Source organism: Phyllostomus hastatus, unplaced genomic scaffold (genome assembly GCF_019186645.2).
Source record: "Phyllostomus hastatus isolate PE091 unplaced genomic scaffold, TTU_PhHast_1.1 phas_contig_29, whole genome shotgun sequence".
NCBI lineage: Eukaryota > Metazoa > Chordata > Mammalia > Chiroptera > Phyllostomidae > Phyllostomus > Phyllostomus hastatus.
In genome coordinates this window covers 42519893-42542064 of record NW_025333835.1, presented here as the reverse complement: position 1 = coordinate 42542064, position 22172 = coordinate 42519893, and the positions used below count along the sequence as shown (strand labels likewise).

The 22172-nt window shown below is 51.7% G+C and overlaps 1 protein-coding gene across 4 annotated transcripts; it reads right to left on the bottom strand.

The window, feature by feature from the left end:
- Positions 1-212: 212 nt before the first annotated feature.
- Positions 213-20244, bottom strand: THSD1 (thrombospondin type 1 domain containing 1). Of its 4 annotated transcripts, none has more exons than XM_045839272.1 (5): positions 20089-20244; positions 16375-16514; positions 11580-12545; positions 5271-5429; positions 213-1853 (listed from the first exon to the last, which is right to left on the bottom strand). In XM_045839272.1, the coding sequence occupies exons 2-5, from the start codon at positions 16430-16432 to the stop codon at positions 469-471; spliced, it is 2568 nt and encodes an 855-aa protein (XP_045695228.1). In that variant the 5' UTR covers positions 16433-16514; positions 20089-20244; the 3' UTR covers positions 213-468. The 4 variants fall into 4 exon arrangements, with proteins under 4 accessions (XP_045695228.1, XP_045695229.1, XP_045695230.1 ...); XM_045839273.1 differs by lacking the exon at positions 20089-20244 and adding an exon at positions 19877-20031; XM_045839274.1 differs by lacking the exon at positions 20089-20244 and adding an exon at positions 17387-17432.
- Between the last annotated feature and the right edge of the window lie 1928 nt (positions 20245-22172).

Below are 22172 nucleotides of genomic sequence, written 5' to 3'. Positions count from 1 at the left end.
AGGTGTCGAATCCTGCAGTATTTATAACAATAAATTACAATTCAGAGTTGAGTTAGCGAGCTGACTTTGGCCCAGCCCTTATTAGGGTTGAGACTCCCAAGTTTGTGTCAAGTTGGGAACTGCCAATGATGTGTTCAAAGCATGTCATGCAAGTCACATCTTGTATGTGACATCACATCGTTCACATCCGCATGAGACCAAGCCCTATTTCACTCCCGTTTCAATTTTATTATCGTAGTTATTCGTTATAAATCAATGGAAACAGGACAACAAAGGGGAAAGTCAGGATAAATAACCTCTTCCTTATGAATTAGGGTGCGTGGGCACACCGCAGTCACTCGCTGCCCACCGCCCGTCCCACAACCCAGCGGTGACACGGATCGGCGCACAGAGCAGTGCGCGCACCTGGCACCGCGCCCCGAGCCCGCAGAGGACCGCAGCGGCGCGAGGTGTCGGGCCGATCCGGGTCTAGATGACCAGCTTCTCCACACTGAGCGTGCTGGTGGTCTCGTCCTCTTCGTTTGACCCAAAGTACCCGGGGAGGTCCAGCAGTCTCTGCTCGGCCTCGGTGAGGCCGAACGAGGTGTTGTCATAGAAGGCGAACTCGGGGTGCGCCGGGAAGCTCTGACACCTGTCTTTCCTACACTGCGAAGGGCTCAGGGGGCCGGCCCTGGGGTAGCTCTCTTTGGGGGCGGTGGGCGAAGGCTGCTTCCGCGCGGCGCTCCTGTGACTGGGGGACGGTCCCCTCCGAGCCCTGGGAGGCTCCGCCCTGTCGCCCCCCGCCGCAGGTCCCGCCTGGCGGACGCCGGGCTCGGGCTTCCTCCCCGGCTGCGCCAAGGTGTAGGATTTAGGGAGAGGGCTCACGGGGCCGCCGATTCCGCCCGCTCCTGGCGCGCGGTCCGGCGGCCCCGGGCACGCGGCGGCGCCCCGGCTCGGGGGCCGCGCTCGGTCCTCCGCCGGCTCCCAGGGCCGCGTCCGCGCCGCGCGGGCCGGCGCCTGCCGCGGGGGCAGGGAGCTCAGGCTCCGCTCCCGGAACGGGCGCGCCTGCTTGGCCTCGTGGAAGCTGGCGGTCCTCCGGAAATGCAGGCTCCGGGGCTGGCCCCGGTCCCCCGCGCCCGCCCGGCCGCCCCCGGGCCGCGCCTGGGCCTTGCGGATCACGGTCTGGCTGGGGCTGACGGCGCAGGCGGCCTGCGCGCCGGGGACCTGCAGCCGGGACGCCGGCCTGTCCGCCGGCCCGGCCGCCGGCGGGTCCACGAACGGGGACTTGAGCCGGAACTTGGGCGCGGCGGCGGCCTCTTCTGGGCTGTCCAGGTCCAAGGGCAGGTCGGCGGCCGGGGCGGCGGCCGCCTGCACGGCCGTGTCGGTCAGGGGGCTCTGGGACACGTGGTAGACCTTGGTGGTCTCGGTCAGGCCCTTCTGCTTCATCTCCTTCAGCTGCTGCTGGGCCAGCCGGTAGCTGAACAGCGGCGGGATGATCTTCTGCGCGCTGGACTGGAAGCTCTCGCTGCCCGAGGCCTCGTCGTCGGGCGCGGCCTGCGCGCTCGGCCTGTAGGTCAGGGGGATGCCCGGGTCCCCCGCCGGCCCGTCCCCCGCGTCCGAGAAGCTCCCGCGCGGCTCGCCCAGCTCGCAGATGGTCTCCTCGTCCGAGTTCTTCCGAAAGCCGGGCGAGTGCGCGGAGCCGAGCCGGGCGGGGGTGCTGCACTTCGGGGAGCGGCCGAACTTCCTCCACAGCGTGATGAGCACAGTGGCCGCGATGATGAACAGGCACAGCGATATCCCGGTGACCGTCACGATGTTGTTGGACTTCTCGGGGCCCTGGGGCTGCAGAGGCGGCGGACTGGAGCCGTGGAGCGCTGCAGGGGGGGGGGGGGGGAACAAATCGGTATTCTGGCCATTCCCTGGGGCTGTTTTCTCTGCGTGGCGTTAAGATCCAGCAGTTAAAGAAAGAAGTCAACTAGCGAGGGCTAGGATTTGTAGTCTTGCCTATTCTCTCTGCTGGCAGCCTGAGCCAAACTAAAAACGGCAGACCCGCAGAAGCCAGGTGACCACGTGAGACTCTAGGTGCCCGGGGCTCCCAGGTCCTGCCCACACCTGCCTCCAGTCCTCCACGCAGAGGCAGCCTGAGGAAAGTTTGCGGAGAAAATCAAAGTTTTCACTCAAGGCCCATGGGGCCCCTGCAGTCAGGTGTGCCTTTGAGGTGTACATGGGGAAGTTCCTACCAGTGTGAGACTCGACATGCGGCTCGATTTAGGTGGGTTGTACCTGAATCCGCACCCGTCAAGAGAAACTCACACCTGAACAGGGGCTAGAGACAACGTAACTCCCCGGCCAGGTCCCTTCCAAACCACAGCTGGAGAACAGCCCCAGGGGTCCCTTCACAACAGGGACGCGTCCTGTCTGTCTACACCCAACCCCAGTCACGGTAACGCACGCACAGTTGCTACTCAATAAATGGAAGATCAATCAATCCGTTGATTCATTATTTAAAAGGTCATGGCAAAACGATCACTGCCCCACCAGACCGAACGTGCGTGCAACAGCACATGGATCCTCCTGCTCTTGTGTCAAACAAGACGAACCAAATTAACACAGAACTAGACTCAGACCTCGACAGGAAAACTGCCTTTCCAAGCTGGACAAAACTCGAAACTCCCAGCCAAGGAGACACCGTGGGACGACGCAAGACCTGTTTCCTGACTCATCGCTTCTTCCATCTGCCGACGCCAGGGGGCAGCGGCACGGCTGTTCCACTCAGCAGGCCCTCCCCTTAGCAGCTGTCTGCAACCTGGCCCGGCCCCCTGAAAACCTCAGCTGGCGACTAGCCCCAGGATGTGGCCTCGCCCTCCTCCGCCTCGCCCCGTCTTTCCTCTTCCACCTGACGTGAAGGTGGTTTCCTGAGGCTCAGCAGCCTGCAAATAGACTCTGTATTTCCAAGGAGGGGAAGACAGGTCGAACGCGAGAAAGAGAACGCTAGAGAGAAATGAGCACAGTTATCCGCAGCAGCATTTATCTGAGGACCGCGTAGAGAGGAAGCAGGGATGTCTGTACCACTCACCCTTCTGGCTAATGTATTACACACACATTTCTAGTTCCCACCCAGCATGAAAGAGTGCAGATGCCAGAACATGAAATAACACCACATGTCCTCAAAAATGATTGCTAGTTTCGGGCAGGGGAAGAGCAATGGGGGAAAAGTGGGACAACTGTAACAGCACAACAATAAAAAAAATAAAAAATGAAATTTCAAAGATTAAAAAAAAAGATGGCTGGTTTCAGGTTGTCGGTGCTTCTAGAAAGCTACACTGGCCTGAATATAAAGGCAAAGTATTCAAGATAGGTAGCTCAGTATGGGGTCAGGTCAAATCCCCTGCTTTCCAGGTTCATGGTCTTGGGTGGGCCACTCACCCCCTCCAAGCCACAAAGTCGTCCTCTGTGTGTGGAGATAAAGAAGCACCTACTTCCTGTGTGCGAGGCCCTAGGAGAATGCCTGGTCAGCAGGCAGCTCTTAGGACCAGAGCCCAGCATCATTATCCTCCTCTGTGAGCCACAGGTGAGACCATGTGTTCAAGGTCGGCTGGCACATAGCGGACGGTCCATAAACGGTTGATGTTGTTGTCACTCAACACTGTCAAGGTGCAGTACAAGCCAGTGGCAGTTGACTTTAAATTCGTTTGATGATTATGGAACTCCAGATAAAATGTCTTAACGCAACACGCCGTCTCAGAATTCAGAGGAACAGGTGTATTTGGAGAAAGTGATACACAAAGAAGGAACGGCGGGAAGTGAAGGGAACTCACAAAGAAAAGAGCAGGCAGAGAAGAGAGCCTTAGCAAGCAGCATGAGATACAACTGGAGAAAGAACAGATTCGGGATGCGGCCCAAGGCTTAAGAAAAAAAGAGGGGCAGGCTCGAGGCTGGGAAAAGAGCCTGGGTCTGAAGCTCTAATAAAAAAAATACAGAGCCCCAGCTGGTGTGGCTCAGTGGATTGAGTGCCGGCCTATGAACCAAAGGGTCACCGGTTCGATTCCCAGTCAGGGTACATGCCTAGGTTGCAGGCCAGGTGCCCAAAAGGGGGAAGGTGAGAGGCAACCACACACTGATGTTTCCCTTCCCCGCTCTCTAAAAAAATCAATAAAATCTTTTTAAAGAGAAGAGGAAAAAAACACAGAGGAGAGACCATCCTTAGCATACTAGAGTAAAGGGAAGAGGCACTGTAGCACTGGTTGGAAAGATAAGATAGTATGAATGATTTCCTCGGGCCACAGGCCTGGACACTGACCAAGGTGTTGCCTGTAGTTTTGGCTAAAATCTAACCTGAGATCCAAGCACAGAGAAACATCTACCTTCCCCCGGTGAGAATGGGACAAGGAACCAGGGATGGCTTCCTAACCTGGAACCGAAACGTGGAGAAAGTCGGGGCCTGACCGGAGTACTGTCCGTAAGGGTCAGGACCAGAGCAGAGGCCAGCCAAGCCAACGGGACAGGTGATGTCCCAGAAGGCGGAAGGGTGTGTGTGTGGGGAGAGCGAGGCTTCGTTCTGACTGTGACCCGTGGCAGACGAGTGGGACTCAGCTACGTGAGCGTCACATCTAGAGAGCAGGCCATCAGGTTCTCACTGAGCACCGACGGGCGTGTGCCTTCACGGTGCTCCGAGGCTGGAGGAAAGGCCGGTCTCAAGGTGAAGGCGGGAATAACTCTCCCCCCTTCCCCTCCCGGGTCGGGCTGGCGAAGAGCACCGATGGGGCCACCCCGGGGGGAAGACAGGGTGTCTTGCCCCGTTTTGGCAAAAAAAAAAAAATGCTCTCCATGGTCCCCTGGCGCTTCCCTGGGATGATGGGCAGAAAAAAAAATTTAAGTAAGTTTTTCCACTATTCTGGTGAGGAGAATTAAAGGAGGTAGAAGTAAAACAAAAGTAAAAAGGAAGAGAAAATGTGGGGGCGGGGGGGACACAATCGTCTCTTCCATTTTCATATGTTTAAAAATAATTTTGTATGCCTGAGCCTTTAACTTAGATAGCTGTCCTTGTCGTTTCCCAATCCTTTACAGTGTCAAGTCTCACTGGCAAGCTGTCCCCAGCCCCTGGCAGCTCACTGGCAAGCTGTCCCCAGCCCATGACATGCTCATGGACACGGACGGGATTCATACAGCCGACAGCAATCACAGGACGTGATTGAACTCGTCCCCTCCTGAACGCAGACCGGTGACCGTCGGGCAGACGCTGGCGGCACGGCCTCTCTGGGGACAGGCCCCAACGGAGGAAGGGTACCTACCCGCACAGTCCTCCAGGGAGCACCGGGACGTCTCCGAGGACGCTCCAGGGCAGCCGGGCTGGGCGGGGAAGGACGTCAGGCACAGGCGGCGACGCTCGCGGACACCGTCCCCGCAGGTGGCACTGCACCGGCTCCACGGCTGCCAGTGTCCCCAGGTTTCTGCAAGGACAGTATCAGCCAGGCGTTCAGTGCGAGTTCGCTTGAGAATCGGAACTGAACTGCAACCCCGTGAAGAAGCCAAACTCACATCCTGGGTCTTGACAGGTAAGTAAAACATAATTCCCCAAAATGTCAGAAAGCTGGAAAGAATGTTGTTGCTCCGACCCTTAATATGAAGAGCTGTACACGTGGCAAACTATTAACCTTTCTAGAACCCGTCGCAGGGCAGCCGGATGGCCTGGAAGGCAAGGAAAGACAGGCTCCTCTGCGAAAAGACAGATGCAAGCATGGGTCCTGGGGCAGGTGCCGGGCTCGCACAGCTGGGGAGGAGAAGTCACTAAAAATGGAATGGATGGCCTACGGGGGCCAGCGTGAGAACGCAGAACCACACCGAGCCACACACTGCAGGGGAGTTTGTATTTGTACCTGCGTTCAGGCTCTTGCCCACGGATCTCACCAGCTGCTCCCAAGAAGGACTGAGGGGAGGCACAAGACCAGAAAACCCCATCACTCTAAGAGCACCTGGAGTCGCTAGGGAATAAAAAAAAGAAGGAAACCCTTCACTCCTGGAGAGGAGCAGAAAATAAACGCCCTGGGCCCGGTGTGTTAGAGGGCTCCTACCACCAGGGAGGGGCAGGATCATCAAGGCCCTACGCCTGACACTCAGGGCACAGTACGCGCGGGAGACTAAGACCAAACGTGCACAGGAGTGTGCTCTCCGCTCTGACAGCTCATCCCCAGCCCTGCACCCAGCGAGCCACGGCCAAGTATCGAAGAACAGCAGCCTACCGCCGTGGCAGGAGCACGGGGATGGGTCAAAACCTCCCCGATGTGCAGACTCAAGCCTAGAGCTGAGGGCACGATGGAAGCACGGAGTAAAGCCCTCCAGCTACCCAGACCCTACCCCGACCACAAACTAACAGAGGAGACTTTGGACTCTGCTGGGCACGGAAGGCAGCTGCAACGACAGCAGAGCCCAGACACAGCTCCGTTCCTTACCAGACGTGTATGGCAGCAATCACGCAAAGAATGGGAGCAACGGACTGTGAGTGGATTGTTGCTATAAGGTCCTCACACTGCACGTGAAGCAAAATAATGTTATTTGAAGGTAGATTGAAAGTAATTGGATGTATATTGTAAAATCTAGGAAAATCGCTAAAATGCATTTTAAGATATAAACAATAAAACAATCGAGTAGTTTAAGTAAATGTTAAAAAAAATTCAATTAACCCCAAAGAAGACAGAATAAAAGAGCAGATCAAATAAACACAAAACTAGTATGATGATCTTAATCTGACCACTTAATGATCACACTAAATATAAATAACCAAAATACACCAACTAAAAGGCAGAGATTGTGAGACTGGGTTTAAAAAGAGTGACCCAACTATGTACTGCTTAAAAGAAACTACCCTTAAATATAAATACTTAAATATGTTAAAAGTGAAAGGATGGAAGAAATTATACTTTGTCAACATTGATCAAAAGAAAACCATACAGTACACAACAGACACTTCTCCCAAGACACACAAACGGCCAACAGATATATGAAAAGATGCTCAACTTCGTTGGCTATGTAAATGCAAATCAAAGCTACAAGGAGATGCCACTTCACACCTGTTAGAAGGGCTGTTATCAACAAGACAGGTGAGAACAAGTGTGGGAGGGGCTGTGGAGAGAAGCAGCCCTCATCCCCTGCTGGTGGGACTGCGGACTGGAACAGCCACTACGGAAAACAGGGCGGAGGTTCCTCCGAAAACTAAGAATAAGGGTTAACCCATCTCCTGGGTTACCCATCTCCTGGGTTACCATATGACCCAGCAACCCCTCTCCTGGGCATCTACCCGAAACACTTGAAAACGTTTATTTGCAAAGACACATGCACCCCTGTGTTCAATGAACCCTTATTCACGGAGGCCGAGACGTGGAGGCGACCACAGTGTCCTCTGTTAGAAGGCTGGACAAGAAGATGGGGTGTATCCGCACAACGGAACACCGCTCCGCCGTTAGAGAAGATGAAAACGGTCATTTGCGACAACACGGATGGCCCTTGAGAATATCATGCTAAGCGGAGTAAGTCATTCAGAAAAAGCCAAGAGTCATAGGATTTCACCCATCTGTGGGACATAAAACTGAAACTCACAGACTCGGACGACAGGGTGGTGGTTGCCAGAGGGAAGGGGGTGGGAGGGTGGGGACAGGTAAAGGGGCCAAATATGCGGTGACGGAAGATGACGGGACTTTGGGTGGTGAGCACACGACACAATTCACAGATCGCGTACCGCAGAAACGTCTACTCGAAGTCTATATAACTGTATTAACTAAAGTCTCCCCGATACATGTAATAAAAAAAATTTCCAAGAAATAAAGAAAACAGGAGTGGCTGTATTAATATCAGACAAAACAGAGTGCAGAACGAGGAATACTATCAGTGATAAACAGGGACATTCCATATGACAAAAGGGTCCACTGAGCAAGCAGCTTTAGGCTTTAACGACACACCAGGGCTTCGGAACACATGCAAATCACTCCCAGGACAGTTATGACGGACGGCTGAATGCAAACATCTCCTCCAAGCATGTACGCGATCACCGCCAGATGGAATAATTGAATCGTGCTCCATGAAGAGTTCCCCTAAGTCCCTTCTCTCTCAGCACCCACCCAACAGCGGGCCCGGCCAGCCGGTCACGCCAGCGCCAGGCTCCCAAACACCCTCTGCATAAAGGTCTCTCTTCATCTCCTCCATGAGCAAGATCTCGCGCTGCAGTCAAAGGCACGCAGAGCCCTGCAAAAACAAGGAGAGCGTGCGAGGCAGACACGTTCTCGGGCGAGCCAAGTGGCGCAATCTTGGGAATGAGTCACGGAAGAGGCGTTCTTCACACCAATTAAACATCTCTTGGCTTGACGCAAGAGTAGGGGCGTCACACGCCTGTATCCTGGGCAAACACAAACTGAGGTGTGGTAACTGTGTTCCATCCAGAGGTTCAGCTGAGCACGACATTGGTTCTGTGCCTCCCAGACCTCCCTGCCCCCCTCAAATGGGAGAACAGGGGCCCAGCTTTTCCGAGCTGCTCAGACACTAAGCCCCCAGCATCTGCAAAGCTTTGAGAATCCGATACTGAAGTCTGAGATTTCAAGTGTTGTGATTTATCTTTGAAAAATCTACTGGGAATTCCACTACTGTGAAATCTGAAAGGAAAACTAAGTCAATGTGTAGTTTGGCCTTTTTCTTGTGCTCATACTGAAGACCACAGGAGACTGGGGGACCCCCGGTCAGTGCGTAGACTGGGAGTGGGAAGGTCTGGGGGAGGCCCCACAGCCGGGAGAACCCGCAGCTTCCAGACCCTTCGCTCCCCTGGGTTTGAACGTCCATTCAATTCAGTCAAGTCGAATTTTTCTCCTCTTAACAAGTACCTCCTTCAGAAAAGGCAAGCCCATCTTGAATGGTTTGAATGAGTTTAATATAATTTTTTTACTAACATGAGACTCACCACCTCTGAGTTCAATGTTCACTCTAATCAACACGTGTGGGGTGCCTGTCAAGGCGCTGGGCACACGAGTGGGCTGCAGAAAAGTCATAAATAGCTCGGTGGCAGCACAGGTTGGCTTTTGCCACCAAACGAGCTCCCCCAGTCGGAGGAAGGGGCTGGGGGGAGGCGAGGAGGGAAGGAAGGCACCAGGGGAGGGAAGACCTTGAACAAACAATGACAGAGGGGGTCAACACCACGAGAGACAGGCTGAGGATGGTGTGCCAGCTTACGGCAAGGCAATCCAACCAGTCTGCGTTGAGAAAGAGTAGCCCAAGTGGAGACTTGGGGGGTGGGTGGACATTAACCAGGTTAGGGTGGATGAGGGTGTCCCAGGCTTACCCGAGCTGAGACTGTGGGGTGGTCAGTGCGGCCATGGAGGACCCTGTGGCTCTCAACCTCCCGTCAAGCGAGGTGACTGACAGGCTTTAAGCAGGGGACAGCCTCTGCTGGCCTAAATTTTAAACAGCCCCTCTGGCCTCAGTGAGAATGAAGTGGGTGAGCGGGGGGGGGCCTGCTACAAGATTCAGGTACGGGATGATGGAGGCTTGGGCCAGCTGGTGTCAGTGAAAGTGGGGAGACGTGGAGAAATCCAGACATTTTCTAAGATTACAAGGGCCCAGGGTTTTGAGGGGGGTTGTTACCATGGACAGTCAGTTAGAACTTCAGGGAGGGTTCCCCATTGGCCAAGACAGCAGCAGGGGGAGGTCCTTACACTGAGCACACCAAAGTCTAGAAAGATGAATGGATAGGGCCCAGCCCACCGAAAGACAGAAAGATAATTGAGTAGGAGAAAAAGCCCTCCCCTCCTTATCTCTACAGGCAATGGTGGGCTTGGGCAGAAAACAAGATGGTCTTTGAGACGGGAGTCCACCATTCTCCCAGGTCACGCGGCACCTGAACAAATCTCTTTCCTTTGGCACCAGCGCCTGCCTCATGAGTCTGGCTTTTGCTGCGGTAGGCAGCTGGACCTGCGTGTTGTCCGGCTACAGAACCAGCAAGCTGTCCTCGAAGGAGAGCCGGGAGGTAGGAGGTAAAAGGGCAAGCATGACGTCACAGACTGAGGTCAGGGAAGAGACAGACCGCAAACACCCGTGGATCTGGGGACCTGGATGTCATCCACTGGCTGCGTTAGTGACAGCATTTTCAGGGGAGGGGTGCTGGGTTGAGGGCTGGAAAGTGAAGGTGAGGTGAGGACATGAACCCCAAAGTCTAGGCAACTTTTTCAAGAACCTGGGCTATAAAAGGAAGAAACGATCACGAGGGTGATTTCTGAGGAAAAGCCAGGTGAAGAAGGGTTGTTTTGCTTTTAGACGTAAGAGTTAAGTGCACTGCAAAGCTGATGGGCATAAGCCAGCAAAGAAGGGACAGTTGGACACAGAGGAGAGAGAGGGGGTAATTAGCAGAAGGTCCCAGAAAAGGGCAGAGAGGCAGGGCTCCGCAGGGGAGGGAAGGGCTGACTTCGTGCGGGAGGAGTGTCACTCCCTCCCTAGCGGCAGCAGGGTGTGAAGAGGATGGGACCGACGCCCCCGTTGGCTGAGAGATCTGGGTGGGAGGCTGAGGAGCTGGCACCCTGTGGCTTCCAGCCGCTGGGTGAGGTAGGAGGCACAGTCAGCTCTCAGAGGTGACCGGGGGCAGAGGTGAGGCTGGAAGGAAGCAAGCAGGAGGGGGTGGGCGAGCGGCTGTGGAGCACAGAGGCAGAGGCAGAGCCAGCCCGGGCGTGTCGCTGAGCACATGGCGGGCCCCTCCGAGGGCACAGGCATGACCCACCCACACTGGCCCCAGTCTGCCCGGGTGTTCCCTTCCCATGCGGCTTCCACGCACTGGGCGACCAGCAGTTGGATGGACCCAGGCAGAGCTGAGCTGTGGCCTGGCAGGTGCGTCAGGAGGACGACAAGGCAGAGTTCAGGGTGTCAGCAGTAGGAGGACTGATGGGGTGGGCCATACAGTCTGGGCAGGGCAGCGGCCAGGGGTGCACAGACATGCAAAGAAAAAGGGACGTCTTCTCAGGAGAGGAAGTGGGTGAATCTGGAGCAAGAGACACTTGAAGTCACAAAGGTGGCGGGAGGCTTGGGCCGTAGGGGGCGTGCAGCATGGTGGGGAAGACGACAAGCAACCGGTAAGTGAACCGGACAGTATCTGCCAGGCAACCCTCTTGCCCAGACCCAGCTTGCACCCAGGAAAAAGGAGAAAAATGCAAAGAGGGGCGTGGGGCATGGGTGGAATTGTAATAACCCCATTTGTTGTGTGATTAGGTAGGGCATTATGCAAAGAATTCAGAATATGAAGAAGCGTTTAGAAATCTTGTTTTGAAATCTCACTCAGGAGGCTTCGTCCTTATAACGAAGGACAGAAGACACGCTCAGCTAGAGCGAGCCAGTGAGTTAGTAAACACAGCTTGGGATTTAGCTTTGATTTTTGATCACACCTGCCATGGTCTTGCCATAGGATGTGACAACAGCTGATGTCACATCCTATGTGACATCAGTGCGGTTATGAGGAATGATCCCTGACAATGATGAAATAGTTCATAGAAGATTCAGTTCAGCTAAGTTCAAAATAAAGATTTGGACCACATAAAGGCATCAATTTGATTTAAAAAAAGTTAAACCTCAATACCAACCTATGTTCCTCTGAATGAGCATGCACTCCTCCTCCTTTGCGGAAAGCTGGCTTCCGCCCGAAATGCCGAAGTCGAAGCAGTATCTGTTCCTCCCCATGTCGAACAACGTGCAGTTGAACACCGTCTTCCTCTGCCCCAGGCTCAGGCTGTTTGCAGCCAGCCGCGTGGTCCCTTCCCCTGGACGTCTGGGGGCCTCCTTGAAGACCGAAACCACTCCCTGGACATAGATGCAGGGCGGGGGCAGCACCGTCACCTCCACCCCGGACGCACACGTGAGTTCCGGCACCATGGCCAATTTGTATCCGAATTTCCGGGCCAGGTCAATGGGTCCGACGGAGGTGATGACCGAGTCCCGGCCAAGCAGCCTCAGCACCACCGTGACGTAGGCTTCTGGGCCCACAGGTGCGCAGCCGAACTCAACCCACTGACCCTGAGTGAGTTCCGCCCTCTTGCTGGCTCTTATCTCCAGGGGCGGCCCCTGGCTCATTCTGGCCTCGGGAAGACTGTTGGTGAAGGTGACATCCACCAGGAGGTCAGGCTTGTCCCCGGGGAACGGGCAGAGCGGCTGATCGGTGAAGAGGCCCACCTGGAAGGTGCCTTCGGCTGCCTCGGATGTCCTGTTCAGATCCACGTGAAAGACGGGCCACCCCACCTTCAGAAAGGCCCCCTTCTCCCGGCCGGGAGCTGGTGCGCTGCTCCCTGCCCCTCCCTGGGCCACGGTGAACCAGTAGTCGCCGGCCTCCTTGAAGTAGAAGCATTCGAACTCGAGCGTGCCCTGGGACTGGTTGGTCAGCAGGTGTTTGGTGGTCACGGTCTGGTTGGTGCTGGCCTCCAGCAGCAGCACGGTCACGTTCCTCAGGGTCCCGTTCGCGCCGTCGGGGCACCGGAAACCCAGGGACACGCTGGTGTTGCTCAGCGCCACGTGCCCTGGCTCCCCCAGGAGGAGATACTCTGCTTCCCCAAGAACTGCAAGGGAACGGCCAGAGTGGGTTTTACAGAGGGACAGCAAAGAAAACAAGCTCTGCAGGCATGAGAAACGTTCGAACTGGGCCACAGATGAAATAAAAGGATGCTAAGTGCTGATTGTGGGAGCCGGGCCCTGCACCGTTTCCATGTTAAAGTGGCTCTGGTCCTTTATCTTCATCTTATATGGTGAGGTCTAAAATAAACAGTGTTGCCCTGGCTGGCGTAGCTCAGTGGATTGAGCTCGGGCTGTGAACCAGGCATCGCAGGTTCGATTCCCAGTCAGGGCACATGCCGGGGTTGCAGGCCATGACCCCCAGCAACCGCACATTGATGTTTCTCTCCCTCTCTCTCTCCCTTCCCTCTCTAAAAATAAATCAATAAAATCTTAAAAAAAGATTAATATATTAAAAATAAAATAAAATAAGATAAAATAAACAGTGTTAAACACTCTATCTGTGTCCACAGTGAAAATCTATAAAGCAAGAGTAACGATTTACAATCGTCCACGTAAAAATCAACACCTCACTTTTCTCATTTTAGTTGTATTCTGGTGGTGAGGGATTTGGGGAGAAAAGGATTCACAGTGAAGTGAGAGAAAGCTTGGTTTAAATAATATAATAAAAACTGCTCTAGAGTATTTGAAACTTAAGACCCCACAGATACTTCAAAATTATTTTCTGACATACAAGTATTTAGTTGGGCATTTTCACCGTGAAGAAACCAGTGTCCTTCGTTTCCTTATGAGGCAGAAATTCTTAGGCACCTAAGAAATGTTGACGCTCTGCTCTCCGTGGGTCATCCCAGGAGAGAGTGACACTTGTCCTTGGCAATGTTAATGACATCACAGCCACTGCTATTGACCCAGATAGGAGAGATGGCTACTGGCCCACAAATATCTCTCTGCTAGGATCAAGCACACCTTTTTAAAGAGACCCATCAGGGCAGCTAAAGTGAAGACTGGAAGAAAACACCCACACACAGAAGCTTTGTTTCCACTTTGAACCCTGTCTAGGTACACATCAAAAGACGCAGACTTTGGCAATGCTGCGATCGGCTGGCCCACAGCTGGGGCAAGGAGCAACTCCAGATGTCAGGGACTGCGCCGTCCTTTTGGTGTGAAAAACAACATGTGTAACTACGAAGTCATCTATCTCACTGCAGAGATATACAATATAGACATGTCATATCATATATATGTCCAATATATACGATATATATATACGATATTGTATATCATATATATACAATATACACATGCCATATCATATATATGTCCAAAGGGCCCCAGTGTGTTGTTTGGCAGTGTCAGTAATCTTTAAATATACCCTTACGTGTAGTCAGTCAATGATTGTTAGAATCAGCACGTGAATATATTGGCACATAGAGATTTGGGGGGTTTCTTTTCATTGGCTCTGCATGTCTTCCATTTCTTATTTAAGAAGAGGTGAAATAAAAGATATAAAACCGGGACAGTCCTGAACACTTGATCACCACTTGCTTGAAAACCCTGATAGGATAGCCCTTTAAAAAAAAAAAAAGAAAAAGAATTCTTTAGCCAAAACAGAAATTGAGGGATACTTCCTTTCGGATGGAGACAGTTCAGGGTTAAGGTTGAGAAAGGTGGCGATTCTGGTACCTCTTTGTGAACAGGAGGCTAAAAAGAGCCCCCAGTGATCACCGGGCGAAGATTAAGGGGCACACGCCACCTAGTGCACTAATGAGGGCCTATGCCAATGGCAGGGATTGTCAACGAGGCCGATCAGGTTCCCATCGGACAGGCGGCCAATCAGAGAGGGAGACACACGGGCCCGGCGGGAAAGGGAGAGAAAAGATACAATGGGTTCCAGCACAGTGTACTCTCAGTCTCACAGACAAGAACACCACTTCAGGTAGAAAACTACAATTTGATTGTGTGTCATCCTGACTACTACAGTCTGGTTTTCTCTGTTCTTTCATTTCTTTTTTTTAAAAGATTTTATTTATTTATTTTTAGAGAGGGAAGGGAGGGAGAAAGAGAGAGAGAGAAACATCAATGTGTGGTTGCTGGGGGCCGTGGCCTGCAACCCAGGCATGTGCCCTGACTGGGAACCGAACCTGCGATGCTTTGGTTTGCAGCCCGCGCTCAATCCACTGAGCTACGCCAGCCAGGGCTGTTCTCTCATTTCTTCTCTCCCCATTCTTTCACTGTATTTAAAGACACTGGTGTCTCCATATAAACATGTCACTGGTTTATTTTGACCAACATCAAGTGGGGGAAGGGAAATAAAAACCCAGGTCTATGAAAACACCTCCTCTTCCATTAGCAGTAGCCCACGCACTCAACGTTTATGTCTGTGCTCTATTTTATGCTCATTCAATTTTTACTTTTACATTCCCGTGAGATAGTTTGTGCTCAACAGTGACAAACATCCTTGCAGACTTTATTTAGATGGGAGACTTGGATGTCTTTCTTCATCACTGTGAAACCAAGGACACTGTTATCATTTTTTCGTATGAGGTTGTCTCATGCAGAACAGTCTGTTTTTAAGGAGGGATAAATGCCTTTAAAAGAAATGAATCCCAGATTGGGATTAGTTTCCTTAAACTGAGTGTCTTCTTTTTTTTTAAGATTTTATTTATTTATTTTTAGAGAGGGAAGGGAGGGAGAGAGAGAGAGAGAAACATCCACGTGCGGTTGCTGGGGGTCATGGCCTGCAACCCAGGCATGTGCCCTGACTGGGAATCGAGCCTGCGACACTTTGGTTCACAGCCCGCGCTCAATCCACTGAGCTACGCCAGCCAGGGCTTTGAGTGTCTTCTTTTTAAAATAAAACTTCCTTAAAAAGAAATGACTGAGGAAGGAGACCCACCAGACAAAATGACCGGTACACACACTAGTGTATCTGCCTGCTACGCCACTGGTCTTCCACAAGCCAGGATTCTCTTTCTCTGCAGTCATAATTTTTTCATGAGAAGGAAAAAAATTTCTGTTCTCATGCCATCCACTGCTTAGATGTTTATGAAATAATTTGGAAATCATCCAAGTTAGCATTATATGACTGAATCTATTGGTTCAGTAGTTGCGTGTCTGAGAAATGCACTCAATATTCAGTTCAGACAAACTGAATGAAGAAAACTAACATTAAACACCTACTGTATGCTCAGCCACTCGAGGTGTTTCACATTATTGATTTTCCTTTGCCATCACAACAGCCCTGTGACGTCAGTATTACCGCTAAAGTGGAAAGGGATTAAGATATTTATCCAAGGCGCACAACTGGCAGGGACTATACCAAATCTGAACTGGTTCCAAAGATATTCTGGCAACAAAACTCTCCTGTCAAGGGACATTTTATGTCAAACCCCCATAAAGCTCTGACTGGTGTGGCTCGGTGGGTTGGGCATCGTCCCACAGAGGGAAAGGCTGTTGGTTCGGTCCCCGATCAGGGCACGTGCCTGGGTTACGGGCTCAGTCCAGGCCCAGGGAGAGGCAACCGATCGATGATGTTTCTCTCTCACATCGATGTTTCTCTCCCTCCCTTTCCTTCTCTCTAAAAATAAATAAAAAAATAAAACCTTTTTAAAAATCCCATTATGTGCAACATCATTTCATGTGTGTGTAACAGGCTGGTCTCCAAAATGTGTTACATTGCAAGTGAGTTATTTTTTTTAATTATCTATTTGAATCCACGATGCCGAACCTTAAAAGAACCCAGGGCTGCAAGGATCGCCGTATAAAAGGCGCTCCACTCCCTGCCTCCCTCACTCAGGGCCGTGCACACCAACGCGTCTACACACGTCACAGTTCCGGGTCTGGGTTCCCGGGGCGTTATTACACTCCAATACTCACCATAGTCACACAGCACCACCAACAACAGATTTGAAAAGTCCTTCAACATTGGTTTCATTCTGATCGGCAAACTCCCGGGGCTTTGGTCTCCTCATGTCCTTTCTCGCATCGAAATTGTGAACTTCTTCCCCCGAAAACACCTGAAATGAGACCCTCAGAAAAGTGATGATGTGCCCTGGCTGGCGTAGCTCAGTGGATGGAGCGCAGGCTGCAAACCAAAGCATCACGGGTTCGATTCCCAGTCAGGGCACATGCCTGGGTTGCAGGCCACGGCCCCCAGCAACCGCACATTGATGTTTCGCTCTCTCTTTCTCCCTCCCTTCCCTCTCTAAAAATAAATGAATAAATAAATAAATAAATATCAGCCAACATCTCATGGACACACGAAATTTAAAAAAAAAAAAAAGAAAGAAAAGTGATGATGCGATTCTTATAATAGTAATGGTGAAATGACAGAAACCATCCTATTAAGAAGTCGAACTTCCTAGGTGAGAGTGACAAGAAAATAGGAAGGACACTAATGGTCCCCGGGGATGTGGTCTGGAATCACACACTTCCCTCTGTCCCACTGGAGCCTCCCCCCGCCCTCCCCCCCCACCGTAAGAACATTCAGGACACCCAACACCAAGGTTATCTCTGTTGAACATCTCTGTAGCACATCCTTAAGTGGAAAATTTGCTGTTGATTGCTTAATTTCCTCGAAGCTAAGAGCTGATCTTGATAATACATCTTCACCTATTTATCTGCTTGGGATTTCACAATGATTTTAGTACAGTTTAGTAAATTGACTAAATTTCTGCCAAACTTTCACTTTGCATCGTGCTGTGTAGACACAATCCTACAAGTGCTGCCTTGCTTCCAGAAATGGATGTACTATCTTTCCTGCACCACGGGCGTGTTATCTGAATTGCTTCATTCTTAATGCCTAGGAGCTATACCGAAACTATCGAACCTTTCAAAACGATACCCAGGGCATCGCAGTTAAACGTGAACTCCAGGTGGCCTGACCTACCTGTTCTGGGCACTCTGAAAAGAAAGCAGGGCCCTGGCCTTGTGGCTCAGCTGGTTGGAGTGTTGGCCAGCGCATCAAAAGGTTGTGGGTCTGATCCCCAGTCAGGGCACATACCTAGGTTGCTGGTTCCACCCCTGATCGGGGTGTGTATGGGAGGCAACCAATCAATGTTTCTCTCTTTCTCTCTTCCCCACCCCCTTCCCCTCTCTCTCTCAAATCAGTACACATATCCTTGGGTGAGGGGCGGGGAGAGAAAGCAGAAATAACAATTAGCATCATCTGTCATTCTCCTAGTACTTGTTGCTGCTGGTACACATCAGGAGATGGATGACTTCATGCAGCAACCCTCCCAGACCACCTAGGTGGGCAGGAAAGACCTTGCTGGCCTGGGCTCCCCAAGGATCTGTGGGAGGAGGCACTCACTTTGATACAAAAACTGTCAGACCAGGGAAGAAGATGCAGGCTGTCTAAGTGCCCTTTTTTTTTCACACTAGAACTTAGTAAACTGTGGTGTACTGAACATAACCAAATATATATTTTTAATGTTTATATATCCCCTTTATTCGGTTAATGATTTTAATAAATATATTTACTCCAAATATAAGTATGCGGTATCCACTCAAATAAGAGAGAAAATAATGGAATTAAAGGGGCTGGTTGGAATAATAAAAAACTCAAGGGGAAGAAAACTGATGATGTGTCTCTATTAGCTTCCTTCCAGTGGGAGTTGGCTGAGCAAAGGAAACACTGAACTTCCTTAAAGGGAAGCAGAGATTTCAAGCCTAATTATGCCGATGATTAGAATTCCCTTCCTTCCCCCAAGGTAAAAAGAAAATTCACTTGCTGGACTTGGGCACAGATCTGACTTAAGTCTTTTTTTTTTTTAAACACAGACTGGGACATTTGGCCAAAGACAGCAGGCGAGCGTCAAGTATCGCCTCAGCAAGCACGGGGCCTAGGGCAATTCAAATGCTTCCCTTCAGTCCCCCTTGTAAGGAGGAACAAGGCATCCCTAGCTCCCAGAAGTGGGACTGGCTTTTCCAAATTGCTTGTTTCCCCATGATAACTGTTTCTTAAAGAAGCTCCTAATTATTGCCCTAGCAGGGTGGTTCGGCTGGAGTGTCATCCCGGTACACCAAAGAAAGGGTCACGGGTTCGATCCCCTGTCAGGGCACATAGCTAGGCTGCTGATGGATCCCTGGTCTGGGTGTGTCTGGGATGCAAGGGATGTTTCCTTCTCACCTCCGTGTCTGCCTCCGCTCTCTGAAATCAATAAACATATCCTCTGGCAAGGGTCAAAAGAGAAGTAGCAGCTCCTAATTACAACTGACTGTGATGATAACACAGCTTCCTCCTTAAGAAAATGACCGGTAAAACCTAGAATAGTGTAATAACCTATATTTAGTACTGAATAGAAATGGAATTGTAAAATGAACCAGTCTACCTGAAATCATAACACGGATTTTTAAAAATATTCTCAAGTTGAATTTTTACCTGCTCAACCACTGATCTGAAGACTTTAACAGAGTATCCCAAAATAGAATGAATTGCTGGGTAAAATCACTACATTTTTTTTTAAAAAAGCATGCTTTTTTTGTGTGTAAACTTACTTCACTTATCCCAACGTGTGGTTTCCAGCACAGTACTTGCTACTTACCATGCCTGACTCGAGAATCATTGCGAGAAAATGAGAACTTAGGTGGATTTCACACACGTTTAAAAATACTTCTAGATAGCACTCACAGACACAACCGTTTACAGACACACTTCAAATGTATCACCTACAGGGTCCGCAGAAGTCGTGAATATTCTCAGTGACTCACGGTTTCACGCCAGGCTCAGACACCCTGTTTTTGGTGAAACCTGGCTAAGATAAACCCCCACAGGGCCTTCCTAGTTGCAGAAAAGGACAATGAATTATCCTAAAGGCTTATGGGACCAATGGCTTAAGAAAGAATAAAAGGGACAAGAAAAAAAAAGCAAAATGAGTCTGTCCCTCCCGACAAACGTGCACACGCCCGTGTGTATATATCTAATAATAATAATATTTATTAGGAGGAAATCCCTAATTCCAAAGCAGCTCCTGGAAACTGGCTTTATTTATACAAGCAGTCCAGGCGGCTCCGCCCTGGCCCCCAGGGTGGGACGCAGCCGCCCAGGGCAGCTGCGCACCCCCCACCTCCGCTCAGCTTCCCAAAGGCCGAGAGTCAAGTTCACGTTTGGAAATCTAGCCCTGTCCGTATCGTCAAACAAAGCTCCCTTAAAAACAAGGACTGTTTTGAAATGCTTATATCTCATCTCTTTATATTCCAGAAAGGATTTCTTTGGAGAGAATAAAAAACAAACGTCCTGAAACGCCTAGTATCCCAAGGCTCTGTTCTTCAAGGGTCCCAACTGTTCAGTTCACAGCCAGCCTCGGTCCCTCGCCCACACCTGCGCCCGGGGACAGCCGGGTGCAGCTCAAGTCGGGACCCGACCCGGGACGCACACCTTGGGAGCGTGTCCTCTGAGGGCGGAGGCTGAGCACCAGGTAGTGAGGGGAGGTGACTGGGTCCGTGGAGGGACTGGCACCGTCCACCTTTCCAATCACTCGCTCCCCCGAGGGTTCATGCTGCCGGGCTGCGGGCAGGGCGGGCGCGGCAGAGTCCGGGAAGCCGCCGCCGCCCCCGAGCGCCTGCCCGCTGGCGGAAGGCTCTTCTTACCTCTCGGGACTGGCGGAGCGGCGGCCGGGGCCCGGGCCCGGGCGAGCCTGGTGGCGAGAGGGCCGGCGGGCGAGCAGCCTCAGGGCCCGCGAGGCAGCGCGCCCAGCCTCCGGCGTCCGGGACTGCGCGCCCCGGCCCGCTGCGCGGTCCGACCGCGGCCCCACCCGGGCCCGCCCCCGACGGCGCGGGGAGGGGGTGGGCGGCCCTCGGAGGGCGGGGGCCTGTGCGAGCCGGCCCGCCCACCCACCCACGTGCTCCGGGCAGCGCATCCTCTGCCGCCCGCGCCCGGCCGGCCCGCGGGGGACCGAACACCCCGCAGGAAGCGCGCGCGCGCCCCACCCGGGGCCCGCGGGAGAGGGCGCAGACACACACCCATAGCCCGCGGGAGGGACCCGGGTTTTAAGCGGTCTCCTGACACTTGACATTCAGTCGCTTCTCTCCCGCGTCATTTTCCTCTGGGGGAACACAAAGTAAGCCAGTGAAGTGACACGACTGGTGGGGTGGAGACATGGGTCCCCAAAATACCTGGTTGCCTAAATGTCATGGAAGCGTTTCAAAAGAAAACAGTTGAGGGGGAAGGCTCATATCCGTCATAGCAACACGAAGGAGACTCTAATCCGCAGGTTAAATTCTTTTTGTAAACGAACACGAAGGAATCCCGTTCCTCCTGGTGTAACAGTTGTTTCTGAGTGCAGTGCAACACCATTCACCATTTGCTTCTCTTTTTCACAAATACACCGCTCAACAGACAAAACTAATGTGGGAACAGAAGTCACAGGACAGTGGTGGCCTCCAGGGCGCAAGCGACTGGAAAGGTCCACCAGGGGACTTTTGGGCATGACAGATGAGTTCCGTTCGCTGGAGTGTGTGTGACAGGGGTTTTGCATTTCTCAAAAGTATCCACTTTAAGTAAGATCTGTGGATTTCACTTTGTAAGGCTCACCTCGATTTTTAGAACTCTTAAAACAGCATTTGCGGGTCCTTGGATCTATCAGTTAGCCTTTTAAAAATAGCACAATTATTCCGTCATCAGAAGTTGTTGGAAGTACCAGGATTGCTAATTCTAGAATATTAATTAAATCCATCCAAAGTTTCAAAAAAAGGGGCTTTAAGGCCTTCATTCAACTTCACTGCCAGTAGTTACCCAGACTCACATCCATTTATCAAGTTGGGATTCCTTGTCAACTACATGATATAGTCTCCGGCGTTTTCCTTTTCCGGTCTTTTTTTTTTAAGATGTTATTTATTTTTAGAAAGAGGGGATGGGACGGGGAAAGAGAGCAAGGAAACCTCAATGTGTGAGAGAAACATCCACAGGTTGCCTCTTGCATGTGCCCCACTGGGGACCTGGCCTGCAACCCGGGCATGTGTCCCGACTGGGAATCAAATTGGGGACCCTCTGGTTTGTGGGAGGACGCCCAACCCCTGAGCCATGGACAGGGCCCATGTTACACAATTTAAATAGATGAAGTGGGTCTCAGACAGGCTGGGCTCTGACGAGTCTGGTTGAGAAGCTCTTGGGAGGTGGGTAGAGGACACAGATTTAGGTTTGTGAGTCAACTCATAACACATAATCCAAAATCACTCATTCTAGTTAATACTTTAACTAGGACACTACCATGTATAATCACTGACTTAGGCCCGTGGGAATTCAAAAGTGTGATTTGACAATCCTTGAACTTGAAGGAAACCAATTTCTCTATTTTCTTACGGCATTCAGACAATTATAGAACAGTACAATATAAAGTGGAGTTTATTGGACAGACAATAACTTATGGAGCTTAGAGATCGTAGAGTCGTGCACTGGAAACAAACTTTTCTAGAGCAGGTAGAATTGGTTATGGGGGAGGGGGTGGGGAAGTGAGTGGGAAGAAAGAAGGAAGTTTGGATAGACAAGGGAAATGCGCCCCAGAAATAGGAAGGGGGGGGTACCATGCGCTGTTCCCTTGACCCAGTGCCTCCCACCTGCTGCTGACCACTTGGTCCTCGTGCGTGCTTTACCGAGCCCTTCCCCTCCCGCAGGCCTTCCCAGATGCCTCCGTCGGCCCGTGCGCGCACCCCTTCCGGGGCACACCCGTCATTCT

Coding starts and splice junctions, on each gene's coding strand:
- THSD1 (XM_045839272.1), bottom strand. CDS start 16,432: ATGAAACCAATGTTGAAGGACTTTTCAAATCTGTTGTTGGTGGTGCTG. Junction 12,546..16,374: donor GGTGGTGCTGTGTGACTATG/GTGAGTATTGGA, acceptor GTTCCCTTGCAG/TTCTTGGGGAAGCAGAGTAT. Junction 5,430..11,579: donor GCTCATTCAGAGGAACATAG/GTTGGTATTGAG, acceptor CTGTCCTTGCAG/AAACCTGGGGACACTGGCAG.